The 17,840-nt window shown below is 34.8% G+C and overlaps 1 protein-coding gene across 4 annotated transcripts in view; it reads right to left on the reverse strand.

Annotated features, from left to right (window-relative positions):
* MYOM2 (myomesin 2) overlaps window positions 1-17,840 on the reverse strand; it is an 89,849-nt gene that overhangs the window by 35,935 nt on the left and 36,074 nt on the right. For 3 of the 4 annotated variants that reach the window (XM_069011479.1, XM_069011478.1, XM_069011481.1), the window contains 12 exons: window positions 17,542-17,725; window positions 14,128-14,302; window positions 12,659-12,780; window positions 11,862-11,882; window positions 10,357-10,544; window positions 8,028-8,154; window positions 3,740-3,918; window positions 3,424-3,538; window positions 2,702-2,858; window positions 2,494-2,600; window positions 685-729; window positions 65-201 (listed from right to left, as the gene is read on the reverse strand). In XM_069011479.1, coding sequence (XP_068867580.1) covers window positions 65-201; window positions 685-729; window positions 2,494-2,600; window positions 2,702-2,858; window positions 3,424-3,538; window positions 3,740-3,918; window positions 8,028-8,154; window positions 10,357-10,544; window positions 11,862-11,882; window positions 12,659-12,780; window positions 14,128-14,302; window positions 17,542-17,725 — 1,557 coding nt within the window. The remainder of the gene's footprint in view (window positions 1-64; window positions 202-684; window positions 730-2,493; window positions 2,601-2,701; window positions 2,859-3,423; window positions 3,539-3,739; window positions 3,919-8,027; window positions 8,155-10,356; window positions 10,545-11,861; window positions 11,883-12,658; window positions 12,781-14,127; window positions 14,303-17,541; window positions 17,726-17,840) is intronic. The other variant, XM_069011480.1, reaches the window with a different exon arrangement.

Below are 17,840 nucleotides of genomic sequence, written 5' to 3' on the forward strand. Positions count from 1 at the left end.
AACAATAGAAACCTGCAGGTTTATTAAATAAAATGACTTATGTTAGTACTCAATATGTACTTACATCACTATTTTCGACTTCTTTATCATTAATAACAAATCTGAAAGTAGAATCTGGAGATAAGCTTTCAGCTTGAATCCAGAAACGAACTTCTCCTTTATCAAGAACCTCATAAGCTAATTCTGATTTCAGTGGTATTGCTACAAAAAGAAAAGAATCAAAAGTCAATAGTGTATGAAACCTTGTGAGAAATAGGGATATCATAGTAAAATGTTAGCAAATCCTTATTATTTATGGATTTCTGGATACAGAATAAATTTTAAGCAGGGAAGAGTCCTCTAATGCAGCCTTTGGCTGATTTTTTAATTAATTTCTCAAAGGGAGAAGAGAATTTACTTACTGTATGTATATTGTGTAAGGATTTGGTAATCCTAGTAACAATCTGTAATCTACTGTCAAAGTTAAAGTTCAAAGACATTTAGGAACAATGATTTTATTGATGTCAACTAATATTCTTCTAAACAAACTAAAAGATAAGGAAGCTAGGTGTTCCACGGTAAATGAAGCTGCCATGAAAAATGAAGTTGCCATTGTCTCAGGAAGAATCTTTTTGGGACTCCAGTCATTAGTATGTAATTATATTCCTTCTAGAAATATCCAGTAAATTCAGATCTTTAACTTACTTGGATTCTTTATTTCATAGCTTAATGCCATCAAACGTTCAAGCTCTGAAAATAAGAAAAATGTCCATGTTTTAATTTATTCTGAAAAAATACAGACAGCAAATGAGTGTCAACGAAAGTATAAGCATCAGCAAAGTTATTTCCTTAAAGCTTGTATATGAATACACAATGCTTCATAAAATATTTATATTCTGATACATGGATTTGGCAAATGCTCCTATTGCACGCATTTTAGTGTATACTCTCTTATGCAAGGGAATCTAAACAAAGCCCAAAATCTATTTTAAACTTTGAAAACAACAATACAAAAGAAAGATGGGAAACAATAGCTTCTAAGCAGTGTACAAGGTTCCTTTATCTGCTGACTTCCTTTCTCACACTATTCCTAAAACTGTTGTTTTACTGTGTCAGAAAACAAGATCAAGCGCAGGTTAGTCTGAAAACAATACAGAAAGTTCTAGTGAATGCACTTGATCCTCACAAGGGCTGTTGGAGAGTCTAGAATTCAGTTTTTTAAGTTTTCATACTAATCCTATTTATCATAGTCATTACGAATAAAGATTTGGAAAATGAACATTACTGCCAATTCCATATTTACAGATAATGTAAAGACAGAGAAAATTAGCATCGATTTATGACATGATAGAGGATTTTGCAAAATTGCAGAATTTATAGCTGTTGAGAGAGTAAATGGGCAGTGAAATAATGGTTTTCAGTGCTAAGACGCAAAATCTGATACTTGTGCAGGGATCCAATACAAATAAAATTGTAATTTTGAGTGACATATGATCAGGTAAGACATAGGCTAAGTATGGGGTGGGAAACACCTTCAGTGCTCTTATACAAAAAAAAATCTTCAAAGGTAGATCTGATGGTGACAAGACCTACAGTGTGATTTCAGAGTGATGCTTCAAAACTTAGTCAAATGGAAATTCTCATGATTAAATGCAATGGAAAATTAAAAAGCACATATTGGTCATAACTATTGACTAAGAGTCCTCATAAACCTTCCATGTCCTGGAGAACCCTTTTTTTTTTTTTTAATCTGAACATGGATTTCTTCTCAACACCTACTTGGAAAGGGTGGTTTGACATGTTTCTCACTGTGATAAAAGTCCGGCCTTCTATCAGACTCCCACTTAGTCTCATCTCCTTAAATGACTTGGTAGGCTGAGAAGCAGAGGGATTTCAATACTTGAGGAACTGGGCATAGCAATTACAGCTGAGGACTGGGAAACACCAAAGTAATTTTTATTTTGCGTAAAATAAACTCTCCTCTTTGCTTTTTTTGTCAGCATTTCTCAATGATAGAGCAAAGTCAGACTAAAGCAAATTAATTGCAATGCCAATGAAACAAAATAGCTAGAATGAAATATAGCAAAACTAACATAAATGTACGCCATATGATAATTTGACCCAATGTATTTAGATCTTTTTAAAGCATCATCCTTTTTCTCACTAATTTCCTGCATCATGATTATGAGATACTGCATCTAGAGCCTCAAGCATAACTGAAAGTGTAAGGTATAATTGCAAACATCGTTATAATCCCAGCATAAAGAAAACAATTCTAATTTGCCATGTTTTTTATCTTTATCTAGAAAATATTGCCTGAAGTTACCTCAGCTTTCATTATTATGATAATCAGAAAAATAAGTAATCACACAAAGACTGCAGTGTGTTCTTTTTTGTTTTTTCTTAATGTATAGAAAATAATGTGAGAGTTGGAGGGTTCTTTTTTTCTTGGGCAATTTTCAGTGCACTTGAGGCAATACAATGAAGAAAGACTTGAAATTATAAGGATCTTACCTTCATCATCCATAACGAAGCTGGACGAAACCCCATCTGTGTCACTAACTGAGATAGAGTAAGTTCCCACATCTGATTTATCAGGATTTTTGAAGTACAGTTTAGAACTAAAATCATTAATGAAGAAGAATATAATTAGTTCAGTATCCCAAGTCAAGAATTTTAACATGAAAAATTTCTAATATTTTGGTAGACTGGCATGACTTACTGATTTCCTTCTGTTTCAATCTTAAACTTATGAGAATCATCAATCTCCTCATAAGATTTACCCCATGCAAAATGAGATGCATCTGTAGCTTCTTTGCACTCAAAAGCCAGGTAAATATTACCCTCATCATCCACACCTGAATATATTTCTTTTGTTCCTGCAAAATAGGAATCAACTCAAATGTCAAGGCTGCATTTTTCTTTCAAGGTGCAAATCATAAATTAATAAAGCCCACACCTATTTTATCCTAAAAGATACTGATTTTATTAGCAGGTCTTAGAGCAGGTTTATGTCATATGCTGACTCGGCAACACATGCTAGTAAGTTTCTTACTCTACACGCAGGAAAGGAATGTTAATACTAATAAATGCTTATAGAGAAAAAAATCAATAAGATATAACTGAATATGAGAACACACAAAAAGTTTAAATAAATCAATTTTATTATCATTTTTGGAGCTTTAAAAAATGTGTTGTCACACCAAGTTGCACCTTGTTTGAATAAAAACCAAAATACCTGATTATCAAATAACTCCTACAGTAAAGAACAAATTCTTTTCACTATATCTGTATCTACATGATTTTTTCTTTAAGTTTTAAGGCTAAGAGCTTCTTAGTTCTTGAAATACTTGTATGTGATACAATATCAAATTAGATTGATTAAACTCAATTCCAAGTATTATAGTATTTTAGAAGCAGAGGAGATTCAACAGTTCATTTTACCTGGCCGTTCCTCAACAAGCACTGGTTCAGATATCTCAGATGACTTGCCTGCCCCAGCATCATTCACTGCACGAACTTTAAAAACATAGGTATGGCCCTCATGTAAATCAGTGACCTTAAACAAGATAAAGGGCAAAGCCAATTTAAAAAACAATTGAAGTTATTTTGTTTACTTATATGAAGATGTTAGCAGAAGCCAAAGTTCAAATACATATCTTTTTTGTTCAAATATATATCCTTTATGTACTCAATAAGAACTTTTAGTACTCAGTTTTATATTAATATTTATATTAATATTAATTAATTAAAATGTTACCTTAAGATAGCGCTTTGAAGTAGGTTTCTCATTAGCAGTGATCCAGTCTTCTGCATCTACTTCTTTATAGTCCACTAAATACCCAGTAATAGGGCTTTTGCCTTCATACACCGGAGCTTTCCACAGAAGAACCAGTGATGTATTTCTAACTTCACATATCATGAGACCATAGGCAGGACCTAAAATATTTCAAGTATTGGAAATTCACTTCAATATAATGAAGTTTTGCAAGCTGTCCCTGTAGCGGCCAAAATGTACCACTATAATTTTGACTGTATTTGCTTCCAAAAACTTCATCCTTTACAATACAGCTGGTGTATGTGGTATTTAGGTCATTTTCCCCTCATGGCTGTATGCAGCAATACCTGCCTTACACAGTGAGTGACATTAGTATTCTGAAGCATACTTGCTTAGCTAGATCTCAGTAGCTCTCTTTTAAGGGAAAGTTAATCATGTGGAAAATCCATGCAGTTTAAGATTTTCCAACAAGCAAGAGAGGCTTCTTGTCTATTAGTTAACTCACCAGCCCCACATCAAAGTTGCTTCACTGAGCCTGATTCAGGTTTATAATTTAACATCAGGATTTTTATTTTTTCACTACTATACGTGAACCATGATCTTTCAAAATAATCCAAAATTCAGTGGCACCACGGACTTTGGATCAGGCTTCTTGTTCCCTGACAGAGGAATTTTTATTGTGAACTAGGTAGCTGCAGCCAAGAGGAACTTCTCAGGATGAATGATACTTGACAGGAGAAAAATTTAAGCCACAAGGATCCTGATACTCAACAAATAAGTGAGATTGTATATGTTTGCAGGTACTAGGTTTTTCCCTACTATACTTTCCTTCTCCTTCACCTAACTGTTCACGTGCCATTCAGTCTAACTTATAGCAATTATTTTTTACTATACTCTTGATACTTATTTACACTAGTAAATAAATATCGATGTAAAGACATAATCATGTCAATTTCCCACCATAGTCAAAATACCCATGACAAAATACTCATATTTAGTCAAATTATGTAGCTTGCTTCTTGTGCTTTAGATGCAAAGCAAGGAAAGATGAAGACTTAAGGATTAACTTGAGACTTAAGGATTTTCTCAGTTTTCAAGATACTGATTTTCCCTACAACACATCTTACTATTTAAAATAATAATAATAAAAAAGAGTGGAAAGCCTTACAAATAACTCTGATTACCTTTCCAGCCTACATGATAACCAGTGATGAAAGAACATAAAATCTGTAAAGGATGATATTCAGCAAATATACAGGGGGGGAAGAAATCCAAACGTTTAGAAAAGTTTTTCTCCAAAATGGGTAAACACATTTCAGAAAAGCATATTGAATACCTGTTACAGACCTTATAAGGATAAATATTAGATTTCTCATGGAAAGACTGCCATTTTCAAGGCACCTAAAGCCTTCCCTCAGGGCTCTTTAAAAATCCCAATCTAAATGTCTATATATCCACAGATAATTAAAATTCCACTGTCAAATGGACCCAGTAGAAATCTAGACAGTAGAAGGAAAAGAGTAATGAAGCATGTTCTATTCTGAGGATTCTGAGACCCCATACATTTCTTTTTATTTAAAGCAATGTAACACAATTCATTAACTATCATTGCTAACTCACAGACACTCACAGAGACACCTAAGATTAAAATTCTGCAGAAGGATGAAATAATTATAGACTCTGGGCAAGGAATCCATCACTTATGCTGGAAATCCTGCAAAAGGTTTTGGCCTTTCTAAGGAAACATTCTTTCTATATCAAAAAGTGGAAGAATATTTTGTTGACACTGGGAGTACATTGCAGTCACATTACATTAGTCCTCAGTGTCTTTAGTAAGTCAAAGAAGAGGGTCAGGCTCTTTCTCCCAGTTTTAAATCTCAATTACTTCTTTTCATTATTGTTAAGCTATTGTTTAAAAATGTATTTTAAGAAAGGCTTGTGAAAATATTTTACAGGTTTGGATATTTGGGGTTTTTTAGGGAGATGGCAATGTTCTTGGCTTGTAGTGGTTTTGTTAGCTCTTTATCTATCATTTAAAATGAAAGATAATGTTCACTTCTTTACACACTACATAATTCCAATGATGTTTTGAAAACACTGTAGAGACCATAAATCGTAGATCACTTCTTTAAGAAAAATAATTGTTCAAACGAGGATGCACTTACACTAAATATTACAAGAGTATAAGAAAATGTAGTTAACATGAAGTGAATTAAGATCAGGAGATTTAACATTTTGTTATTGACAACTTTGTCATTAAATCCATATGGCAAGATTTATAACTCTGAAGAATTTAGCTATAGAAAATAAAGACAAACAGCTTTTCAGGAAAATAATATGGGCATTAAAAAGGAATAAACTTGGAACTTAACTGTGTAATTTTTGTTTTAGAGGGGAAATAGAAGGGGATTTGTAAGCAGGCAAATGCCTTTCAGGAGGTGGAGTTATAGTTTCTCTATTCAGCATTGAAAAATCTTTATTTGGAGTAGTATCTCCAGTCTGTGCACTGCCATTTAAGAAAGAAATGAACCAACTAGAAAAGAAAAAGTTAGAAGAAGAACAAAAAATTCTTTTAAATAGCAATAAGGAATACATGATCTAAAGGGAATGTTGCAGGAAGAAAAATTCAGGAATATAAGAGAAACTTTTAAACTGCAAGCATAGAAAGATTAGGAAGATTACTTTGGTTCTTGTCCAAAGTACCTGGACTTTTCATGAGGAGAAGACTTTAAAGGTGGATTAGACAAGCCTCTTTCAAAGAGATAGGTATAGGTAACCTGAAAGTGAGTGAGCAGCTGGACTAGATGACATTTGAGAGTCTCTCCTCATAAATAATTCCATGATCTTACTGAATTTCAGGTAAGAACTACCTTCTACTTATAGCATAGAAAAGAAAACTGAAATTTCCCTGCCACCTCATGCCAACTCACTAGTAATTTTGATAGTTTTACAAATCCAGATGTAGGAGTTTTGTGGGGTTCTTTTCTTTACTGAGAAAATAACTGTGTGAATATTTAGGCATGGAACAGATGCTTTAAGTGTCAGACATCTCCTGATGACATAAACAAGTATTAGAGTGGATTTTTACGTATATATCAAAGCTCAAAGTCATATATAGAATTCAATATAACAACACAGCAGTATTTTACAGTGTTTGTGGAAAAAGAAAGTAGAAGTATTTTAAATGGTAGGTCTCTGTGCTTTCACTATGGGCTGTACTTGTAACACACTTTGTTTAAGCAAATCAGCCCAGACATCAGAAATGGCTTTAGAAAATGTGTTGCTCAGTATGAGTAACAGTGTTACAGTGTTATAAAATATGCAGAATGGACCTTCAGAAACCCTTTTATGGCTTATTTACGGGCTTTGAGAGCTGCTGGGGGGGACTAATTCTTTAGATGTTTAACATTTTTGTACGTTAAAAATTTTATATAATATATATGGTGAAATATAATATAGCATATAACATATAACATATAAATAGCATGTTATGTATTATATTATGTATTACATAACAAATTTACATGCTTACATGAGGTAGATTACAGTTTAACTTCTTTTTGGTGAGGGTCCTAAATTCATAGTACTTCTAACTATAATTAATAGTCTTCAGCTACATCTACACTGCTAAACTACAGACAGCCCAAACACAGGGTCTGAGTACTAGCACACAGCCATTCCTACTGTATGTTTGTTAGCACAGTTGTCCTAACACCTGGCGAATCTCTCAGGTAACACCTAGGTAGAATCTAGAGGAAACACAAATACATGGGCATGTTATTTGAGTCTAGGAGACTAGCTGGGCTACTTGTCTCTATGTCAAGAAACAGGCCCCTCTTTTGTGTTATTTATGACCAAAAGCTAACATGGTTTTGGAGTCTGAAACTCTAGGAATATTCTTAGTAGACTGCATTTATGGTGCAGAGATATTGTACAGGTGGTGAGTGTGAGGTGGAGCTTGTAGGGGTTGAAGAGGTGGTAGAGATACATAGACTAAAGGCTCAACACTGTTCTGAGCTGGTGAGGGCAGTGAAAGAAAGGGAACTCAACAAGGTCATCTAAGTAAAGGCCATCTATTTCCCAGGAGACTCAATGCCATCATTGGAGGTGTGGTGGTAACTTTTAACAGACCTCGGAAGCAAGAGCAATCTCAACAGGTACTATGGAAGAAATTGAGCAAAAGACATCCTGCAGACTTTGGCTGGAACTCGTGGCTGTGTTTCAAGGATTTTATACTGAATTGAGATTCATGAAGAACTAATAGACTTACCAGGCTCTGGCATAGTCCAGGCTTTACACTTAAAATGCTCACTGGGATCTGAAGGTTGACCTATTCCAATCAGATTTGCAGCAGCAACTTTGAATTCATAGAAGGCATCTTCAGTCAAATCCTCTACCTTTTTTCATTTGATAAAACAATTCAATATATCAAAAGCCATTATTTATATTCATTTAATAAATACTTGAATATAAACATTGGTTAATTAATTATCAGGCATTACTACTGTGCTGAAGGATGTAATTTGAAGATTTTATCCTTAAACCAAACACACTGCAGAGTTCTATATTATAGAACATAATATATATTCTCCACGTTTCAGTCACATCATCCTAGGAATGACAACACTCATATATTGGCATGAAAAGTTGTAAAAGTTTAGAGCAAAGGTTCAAGGAGCCCAGTCAATAAATGACCACTAGCAGATACTATGGGTGAGTGTTCTAAAATGAAATACTTTCTTGTATTGTTTGTGAATGACTGTTCATAAGCCATTCACTTAACCAAGAGTTCAAATAGTATTTTGGTTTAAAAGGTCACAGTGAACTGACCAAGGAAGAAAAGGAAACAATAGGAAACTAAAAGAAAAAACAATCCAATCAGTTCCAAAAAGTGCTGGTATAACTCCAGGAAAGAGCCTCTCAGTACTATTTCATGGCTTATATTAATCTTTCCCACAGTTATATTTAATCATATGTCTCAAGAGAAAGACATAGCTGAGAGCAGAATTTCTAGTGGAGATACCAAACAGTTTTAGATTTTCCTGAATAAATAGTTCTCTTTGAAAGTGTAAGATAAAAAAAGGATTTTGGTGCAATTTTTTTAATGATAAAAACATGTGAGGGTAACAAACATATGGGGTAGCATCAAATACAAGACCAAAGCAAACAAGGTAACGCTGAAAAGTCAGGCACTAAAATAATTTAGACATAATTTCCTGAAGATAAGGAAATATATAGTGTGACCCACAAGACCCAAAAGAGCTCAGCCTGTAAAAATTATTTTGAAATCCCAGGTTATTAAGGGAAAGGATATTTGTGGAGTTCCCATAGAATTATTTAATCAGAGAAGGTAAAGCCTTCAGTGATTTCCCAGTGCTGCAATGAATATCTCAGGGCATTCTCTGTTTGCAGCATGTCATAAAATACTCTGTGCTACTAAAAGCTGTCTTGGTTTTATTTCCCATCAGTATTTCAGATTCTAGTCATTCAAACTAATGTACAAAGATGCACCTTCAGGCACAAATACAGGTACTGGCACTTAAATATCCAGTTAAATTCTGAATGGTAGGTGGCCCCTAATTTACATTACTCATTTGTTTACAAATGCATTAAAAATAAAAATATGTGGAAAGCATTGTAAGCACTTTGCCCTTTCATGCCTATCCTACCTGCCCTTTTTTATTTCTCAACATCCATGCTCCATCTGCTATGTCAGAGATGCCAATCATAAAATCAGTCACAAGCATGCACACACCTGAGTATTGCTGCCTGCCTTCTGTGACAGAAGCATTCTTCCTCAGCTCATCTGCATCATTATCTTCCACTTTAGTGTCAAATACCTGCAAGACTTACTTCTGCCCTAAGGGGTACAGGAAATTTGCTGACTTGCAGAAATAAAATTTTAATAATTTGTGAATAAAATATGATTGTTTTACTTAATTTAAAAAGCATCAGATTGATTGATTGATTACTTGCTATATCCTATCTCCCCAACTATTCTTCATGGAAGCTGACATCCAAATTTTCCTCTTTTAAGAAACATTTAATATGTTGCAAGTGTAACCAGAAATAATTTATTTCAAAACTGGTACTCTGTAAAGGAGGTGACAAGACATAAGGCTAAGCTTATTAATATACATGCTTTTTCAGCTGCAGGCAGATTTTGAGAGTAAGAAAAGGGAGAGTTATATTTTTTCTCAATCCATCTCCATTTTGTTTACAAGTCTCCAGTTCCACAAACAGCAGTTATCTGTCCTGCTAAACACTTCCATCCTTTCTCTGTATGCTGTTACAGTGGTGATACATAAGTGATCACTAATGAAAATAGCTTGTGGAGCATTTTATGGCTATCTTGTTCCTAGTGAAAAATGTGCTTCACAGTTTTCTCTCAAAAAATTTCTATTCTGAATGGTCTTATGCACATTAAAATTTCATAGTAGGGGACAGAACTGATTCTCTACCCCAGGTTTAACATTGTTGCATCCAAATGGAAGCGCCTAGTTTTGTTGAAGTATTTAAAGAATTTTTTCATTTAAAAAAAAAATCCAAAGAATTAATTCAAATCAACTCCAAAAATATAATGATCAAAAAATACTAACCGTATAAATCGTCCGGGTAATAAGGGAAGAATTGACTTCATGCCAGTTTTGATGGTTGGCTTCCCGTTTATCCATGTAATAACCAAGGATTGGTGAACCTCCACTGTATGTTGGTGCTTTCCAGCCAAGGGTCATTGAATGCCCGTCACAGTTCAGAAGTGTGATACCATGAGGATATGAAGGACAAGCTACAAGGAAATTAGCAACCTGAGAGTTAGAACAGTCTAAAACACTGCAGGGTAGAAGTTGCTTAGCATTTTTGATATTGCTTCTGTTTTCTGCAGCATACTGCTCTCAGCAGTATAATGATAGCAAAATAGTTGTAAAGTTGCTAACCAACATTCATTTTATTACTGGATATAAACATGGAAGGTTTTAAAACTCTCAGAAGGTAGCAAGGAGGAATAGATGACCTTTGGTATGGAAATAGTAATGCCAGCAAGACTCTCCAGACCAAATATTGTGCCAAAAGATTGAAATGAGTCAGAAGATCTCTTCCTACTAAGAAACAAGTAAGCTGCTCAAATACGACTGGAATACAGTAACAATCATCCAATTAAAAAAAAAAAAAAAAAAAAAAAAAAAGATGATGAACTTGAATAAAATTAAGTCATATGACTGACTGATCTATGACCACCACAGTTTTCCTGTCCTATCTTCTTATTATATGCCTCATTAAGACTGTGACTGCTTTTTCCTCTAGAAAGAATAGAAGATCTTTAGACTTTCAGTAACTTAAGCTGTATTGAGGCAAAAAGTAATGTCCTTCTACTTCCTTCTGTAGCATACGCAGAAATGTCACCAGGGCACCTTCCTAGGGATGAAGAAAACCCTTTCCTGAGGTTTTTAATCCCCTCCTACTGGCTACCCCTTCTAGCAAGCAGTTTTGCATTTTTCATACATACTTGAAAGTCTGCCCAAAGATACCACTTTCTTGACACTGGGGTGCTTCAATCAGTACAGCCGAAGCTGATCTGATACCTTCAGGTGAATTACCAGTGTAACTTGAGAGAATGTAACTTACCTCATTCAGAAGAGAATACACTAGCAAAGGCCTTAGTACAGTCCCTGATCTTGTAGCTGTACTAATGATCACCATTTAAAACAGATAGTAATCAGCAGAACTGCCCTTTTGTTCTTTTTTTTTTCAAGTATGATGCTGTACTCAGAAGTCATAAAATGAGGCCTTTGCTTTTATTGCCACTTCTTGATAAATAAGAATGACCATGGCAAACTCCTGAAAATGGTCTTAAAATAACATTACAGAAAGATTATGGCCATGCTAATGTTAAACCACCTATAGATAGTCCTGCTAAATTCCTGTTAAGGCTACAAAAATGGATAAAAGCTGTCCACATCCCATAAGTATGCATAAGATCCACGTGCTCTGTGTTTGGTGATATAACCCATGCAACCCTCATCTTCAAAACACACAGTGACAAATAGGTGTAAGCGCATTTACAACATTGTGGTGATAGATGTGCTAGTGTCAATGTGCCACCTACCCATATGAGACACACTTCCTCCTAAAAAAATCAAAGAGTAACTTTGTCAGTAACATCCAAATTTACTTTCTATTAACCATCCTGAATTATAAACCTTTTAGAGGATTATTTCTGACAAATATGTCTACTGGTTTTCTTCAAGAGGTAGAGGCCACTCTTCTGGGGAAAAGGTGTCCTATTTAAAATTTTTCAGTATGGAATTGAAACTGTCCAGAAATTCAAATTGAACCACGATAGCCCAGATCTGTGTACTCTTTGTTGCAAATAATTATTCAACCTTTCACTCAACATGAATGATTCCCATTGAAGGTTGAACAGCTGATCTTACGCAGAAATTTTGTTTGTAGGATACTTGAGGAGGTAGATTGTGCTCCAACCTGGAGCAGACAAAGGGGATTTTGTTTGGTTCAACCATACAGTAATAAAGCTTACTGAAACCCTTCTAAATGGAACAGATTCCAGCTAAACTGTTTTGCACCACTCCAAGTCACTCACAAACTTATTTTCCAGATTAATCAGAATTTAAGTTTCTTTGCTACCACTTAGGAGCAAAAGGCAATCTGGCCATTATAGCACATCTTACCCAATATTTCTAACAGTCATTATAAATAACTTTTTTTTAATAAAAATGTACTTTCTCTAGAATAGCCACATGCCAGAGAATAGACATCATTAAGCAGATGTGCATGATGGCTGCAAGCTACACTATTATAGCAAATCAGACCAAAGGAGATGATGGCTGAAAATATGTGACTCATTCGAGAAACAAGAAGCTGAGTTGCACAGAACCAACTTACTAAGGGCTGCCTGCACTGTTACAGCCTCTGACTCCTGTGAGTTTTCACTCAGTCCTACAGCATTTGCAGCTTTCACACGGAAGACATACTTCTCTCCAGTCTCCAAACCATGAACAACAAACCTGAGTTAAAAAGATAGCATCACATATTAGTATATATTTTAAAGGAATCATTCTATGCTGCAACATGAAATTGTTGTGTCCACTAAAAAGCTCAGCTTCATGATTGCTTCACAAAGGAAAATATTTCCAAGAGGCAAACTGCAATACAATAACATGATGTAGTACAATATAATTGGATGGCACACAGGAGCAAAAATCACAGTTCTCATTAGATTGCTAGTACTGATCTAGCAGGTTAACTCAGATAAAATATAATATATTCCTTCTGAACTTTGGCTTACTAAATTCTAATCTATTCTGGGAAGGAGCTCTATTTTTCACTGTACTTTTATAGTCATTGTCAAAAATAGTTTTCAGTTTTGATCTGAGGTTCTAGGTAATTACTGTACTAAATAAAATACTCAGAGCTATCCTATTGTAAGATATGTTCATGTATGAAGAAATGAAATGGTTTTTTCTTATTTTTGTGATTTCCCAACCCCCTTTGAGCAAGAATTAGTCTCTAGGGTTTTTTTGATCAAATTCCTTGACTTCTTGAAGAAGGACTCATCACAATACAAAGTCACTCAGTCAATAACTGATCTGATATACTACACAAAATTACATGCTTGTTATAGAAAATACAAAATACACATCTAAACTTTGCAATTCATGAGTGATTCCAATAAAAACTAAGTATGATTTCCACAGAGGAAATTGCTTGAAGAATCCCATAATGAAGTTTGATATGTTCAGGAGGGAGTAAGAAATCATCAGAAATTCAAACAGAGCTAGTGTCATGACAAGGGAATTAGAAACAGGGCTACAGTCTTTTATCCAGAGAGGTAGCAGATCAAGGAGCTCTGATGTTTCTGGAATGGACACTTGGATTTCCTGCATAATTGTGTCAGCTGCCAAAGCATGTTTGCCATCATATTTATAGCAGAAATAGCCTGACCTTTTGCCCTGTTATTCATGGACTATGATAAAGCTTTCAAATTCCCTCTCCTTTCTCATACTCTTCCTCACGTGAATCAGGTCTGTTTACCCCATAGCATAATTCATACTTAAAAAGACATATTTTATACTTACTCATGTCCAAGACACTCAGAATCATGTCTCTAGAATCTGCTTTTAAAACTCAAAGTCATGGAATAGAAAAAAGATGCTTCTCCTTGGAGGAAAAAAAAAGTGAGGAGAATAGCCTTGCAGTTTGGAAAACTTAGCTCTGAGACCCTGCAGACTGTTTTTCTTCACATCCATTCAATATTCTCCTTCCATTATAACCCTATGGCTTAGCACATAAAATGTCTTAAAAATATCCTATGGCTATCAAACTTCCCAAAAATACAGAAATATTATCAATACCTGTTATATTTAATAGGTTTATGGTTACTCTGTTCCCAGCGATTTGATCCCACCACAGAATAGTCAATGTAGTAGCCATATAAATCCTCTTCATGTTTTGGTTTATCCCATTGAACTACAACTGATGTTTTTGTATTCCTTGTGGCCACCACCTGTCCAGGTGCAGATGGCAAAACTAAGAAAAAGAGATAAAATATACTATTAGGAAATACATAAAAATAAAAGTAATTTGAACTAGATGAAACACTGCATAATTTGGTCATATTTAATCACTACAGCTATGACTACTCCTACCATGTTAATATCGTTATATGACATGTATTTTAATAGATTTCTTTCACTTAAAGTCTGGATACCTATTTATATGTGTGTATAAAAATATATTTATTTTTCTATTTTTTTCTCAGAATGCTCTAAGCTGTGAGGCTCCCTACCCATATGATTTTATATAGGTTTTGTGATAGTCAATTATAGGAGTACATCTTTTCAAATACGAGTGTGGAGAAAAGCATAAAGAAAATGTTCACTTTCAAAAGTTCTCTCTCAAATAAGAGCTTGATGTACAGCTTATGTCCCTGTATCATTACCGTGTCAGTAAGAAATGCATATAAACTATAGAGATAGGTTATTATGAGGATTAAGAAATACTGTCTCACAGTTAACTAATGTTAACCCCAATTCAGAAAATATGAACTTTTCAGGACAACTTTAAGCATACATTTGAGTGCAAATAATTTATCTAAAAGTAGCTAGATGAATGTCATAGAAGAATAAGAACACTGGTTGGAAGGGATCTCTGGAGATCATCTAGTTCACCCTATCACTGAGTGGGATCATCAACACTAAACTAGTGTGTCAGTCACAGGTTTGTCCAAGTCTTGAAACCTTCTGACAATGGAGATTTCAGAGCTTACCTGCACAACCTCTTCCAGCACTGCACTCCTGCACCTTGCACCTTTCTAATTAAAAAGTATATCCAGCATGAACTTACTAAGCTACAATTTTTGGCTGTTGCCTCTATTTGTCATTTGACAATGCTGAGAAGTTTGACACCATCATCTTTGTAAGTCTTCAAACTAAACAAGCCCAGGTACATCCACCTCTCTTCATAAGTCACAATCTCTAATCCCCTGGTCATCTCGGCTACCATCCACAAGACCTCTCCAATTTACAACCATCCCTCTAGACTAAGGAAGCCAGAACTGGGAACTAATACTCCAGAACCAAGCTCAACACCATCAAGAAAAAGAGGGTAAATCTTCCTTCAACCTGTTGACTATAGTCCTCCCAATGTACCATAGTATGCAGTTTACTTTACATGCAATGAAAGATCATTGTTGGTTTACATTGATCTAAACAGATGAATGTGCATAAATAGAACCAGAAATATTGAGATCTAAATGCAAAAAAAAAAAAAAAAATCATAGTAAGAACCAACACACAGTCTGTACACTATCAAATATCTACCTGAGGTTTCATAATGTAAGAAACTGAGGCAATATCTCAGCCTAACATGACAGGTTAAGAAAGGCATCCAGTACTCGCCTTTTTAAGGTATTTTAGTTTCCTCAGATTGATATTGCAGAGAACTGCAAGCAGCATGAAACAAAAGAAAGGCAGCATGTTTTCCACTTAGTCTTTCAATATTAGAATAAAGATTAATACTTACACACTACTGCACTTTATACAATAAATCTGTAAGATCAAATTGATTCAGTCTGAGATAAATGTACCTACATTTAGACCTTAATGTGTGTCTACAAGCACATATTCTTAAGCTGCCACTATAGTCAAAGAGCTAGGGCTAATTCAGTTACACAAATAAATTAATTTAGGGCCATTTTGTCACTTCTTTGTGGAGTTGCCAGAGATGACTCAGGAGACAGTACCTACAGTCCTCTGAAATGGCAAACTGAAAGCATTTGAAAAGGATGTCTCTTTGGTTGGTTACACTGAGCCTTCCATCAGTGGTTGGCAGGGTCTTGAAAATTATTCATCTCACCCCAAAACAGACACTCTATAGCTGAGTGACATGGGGCAACTCATGGCAACATCAGCCAACTTATCTTCCAGTGCCAATGCTTCCAAATGCCACAGTGAGAGCAGAGACATCTACTGCACCTGCAGACACCTACATGGAAACACCTAAATTTAGATTTTAATCTCAAACTGAATACACTTTTACCACTCAATTAAATTGCATAATTTTAAGGGTCATTTAGGATGGCCTAGGATACCCCATCCATTCTTTAGTTTCTGCTCATAAGCAACCCATAGTTGCTGTGCAATGATTGCCATCCCCAAGAAGGTGTCTCAGTCACCCTTAAGAGTATCAAATGACAGACACTAAGTGCAGGCAACTAAAACGAGCCATGTGTTTCTGATATATTTTAACTCAGGTGGCATACTCTGTCTCTGAAAATACTCCTGAAGTTTCTCTTTAAAGTAGAATCTTCTGCTTTGTGCTTTACTTAAAGCTGTGAGTTATGCAGAAGGTGTTGCGTTAACCCCTAAGGGATACCTTATTTTCTGTACTAAGTGAAATAAATAGTGTTTTTATTCCCTACCTTGGGGAAGGTTGAATGGTTTAAATAATTTATATGCATAAATGAGACATCCAATCAAGAATATACGAAAGCAAAAGGTGCTTTTCTTTATCATGTAGTTACAGATGGAGCTGAAAGTATGGATTATATTTTTAACTATGGTATATCAGATACTGTGCATGTTTTTTATATTACTAGAAAGTGTACTAGTAAGATATGTGCACTTAAGGTGACAGTTAACAACACATCAAGCTGTTATGTGTAGCATCAGCAAAACTGCAAAACCAAAACAAGTATTCGAAAAACAAGATGAATAACCACTACCTAAATTTTCATTTGTATTTTTGAACGTGGCCCCAAGATAAACACTTCATTTTCATTTGGAAAATCACCACTGATTAGGTAGTTGTATCTTCCCCTTTTCCTGAAATCTACTCATCTGCATGCCGCAGGAATAGTGCACCAGAAGTAATTTGCAACTCAGAATACTAAGAAAGAAATTAAAGGCTACCTTATCAAGCTGAAACTGTAGGAAATTAGGTAGTATATAATTACCTGAGCCAGAAAATGTAGTTATCAAAGTTAGTGATTAACCTATTGCTTTGATGTCACATTAATAGAACACTGAAGAGTGAATTTAACTTTATACTGATTATTGTTTTCAGTAGGGAGACTTGTGATCTCTAGGAAAATTCAGGGACATCTCTAAAATTTAGCTTCTTGGTCTTTTTTAAATCCATCACAGAACTGAACACAAATAAAGTCGACTACTATTATCATAGTTACAATAATCTAATGAGACTTGTCTATTTCCAGTTTGTAAAATATCTTTGTTTTTAATATTAATGTCTTACAATTAATACCTTACCAATAGTATCTTGTGGTTGTATAGGTTCTGTGATTTCAGATGGATCACTGATGCCATGTTTGTTTGCTGACAACACTCGGAAAACATATGGTTTTCCTTCTGCAAGGTCAAATACTGCATAGCGAGGAGATTTTACTGCAACCTGTGCATTGACTCTTTGCCAACTTCCACTGCCAACCATGGACTACAAAAAACAACAAAAAAGCCATGAATCATTTCAGTGAACTGTCAAAAAATGAACATATTGTTGTACTGCATTATGTCTTGTCTGTCTACTGCATACTGCACTTGTCATTAAT

The sequence above is a fragment of the Aphelocoma coerulescens genome, chromosome 3, assembly GCF_041296385.1.
Source record: "Aphelocoma coerulescens isolate FSJ_1873_10779 chromosome 3, UR_Acoe_1.0, whole genome shotgun sequence".
In the NCBI taxonomy this organism is placed as follows: Eukaryota; Metazoa; Chordata; class Aves; order Passeriformes; family Corvidae; genus Aphelocoma; species Aphelocoma coerulescens.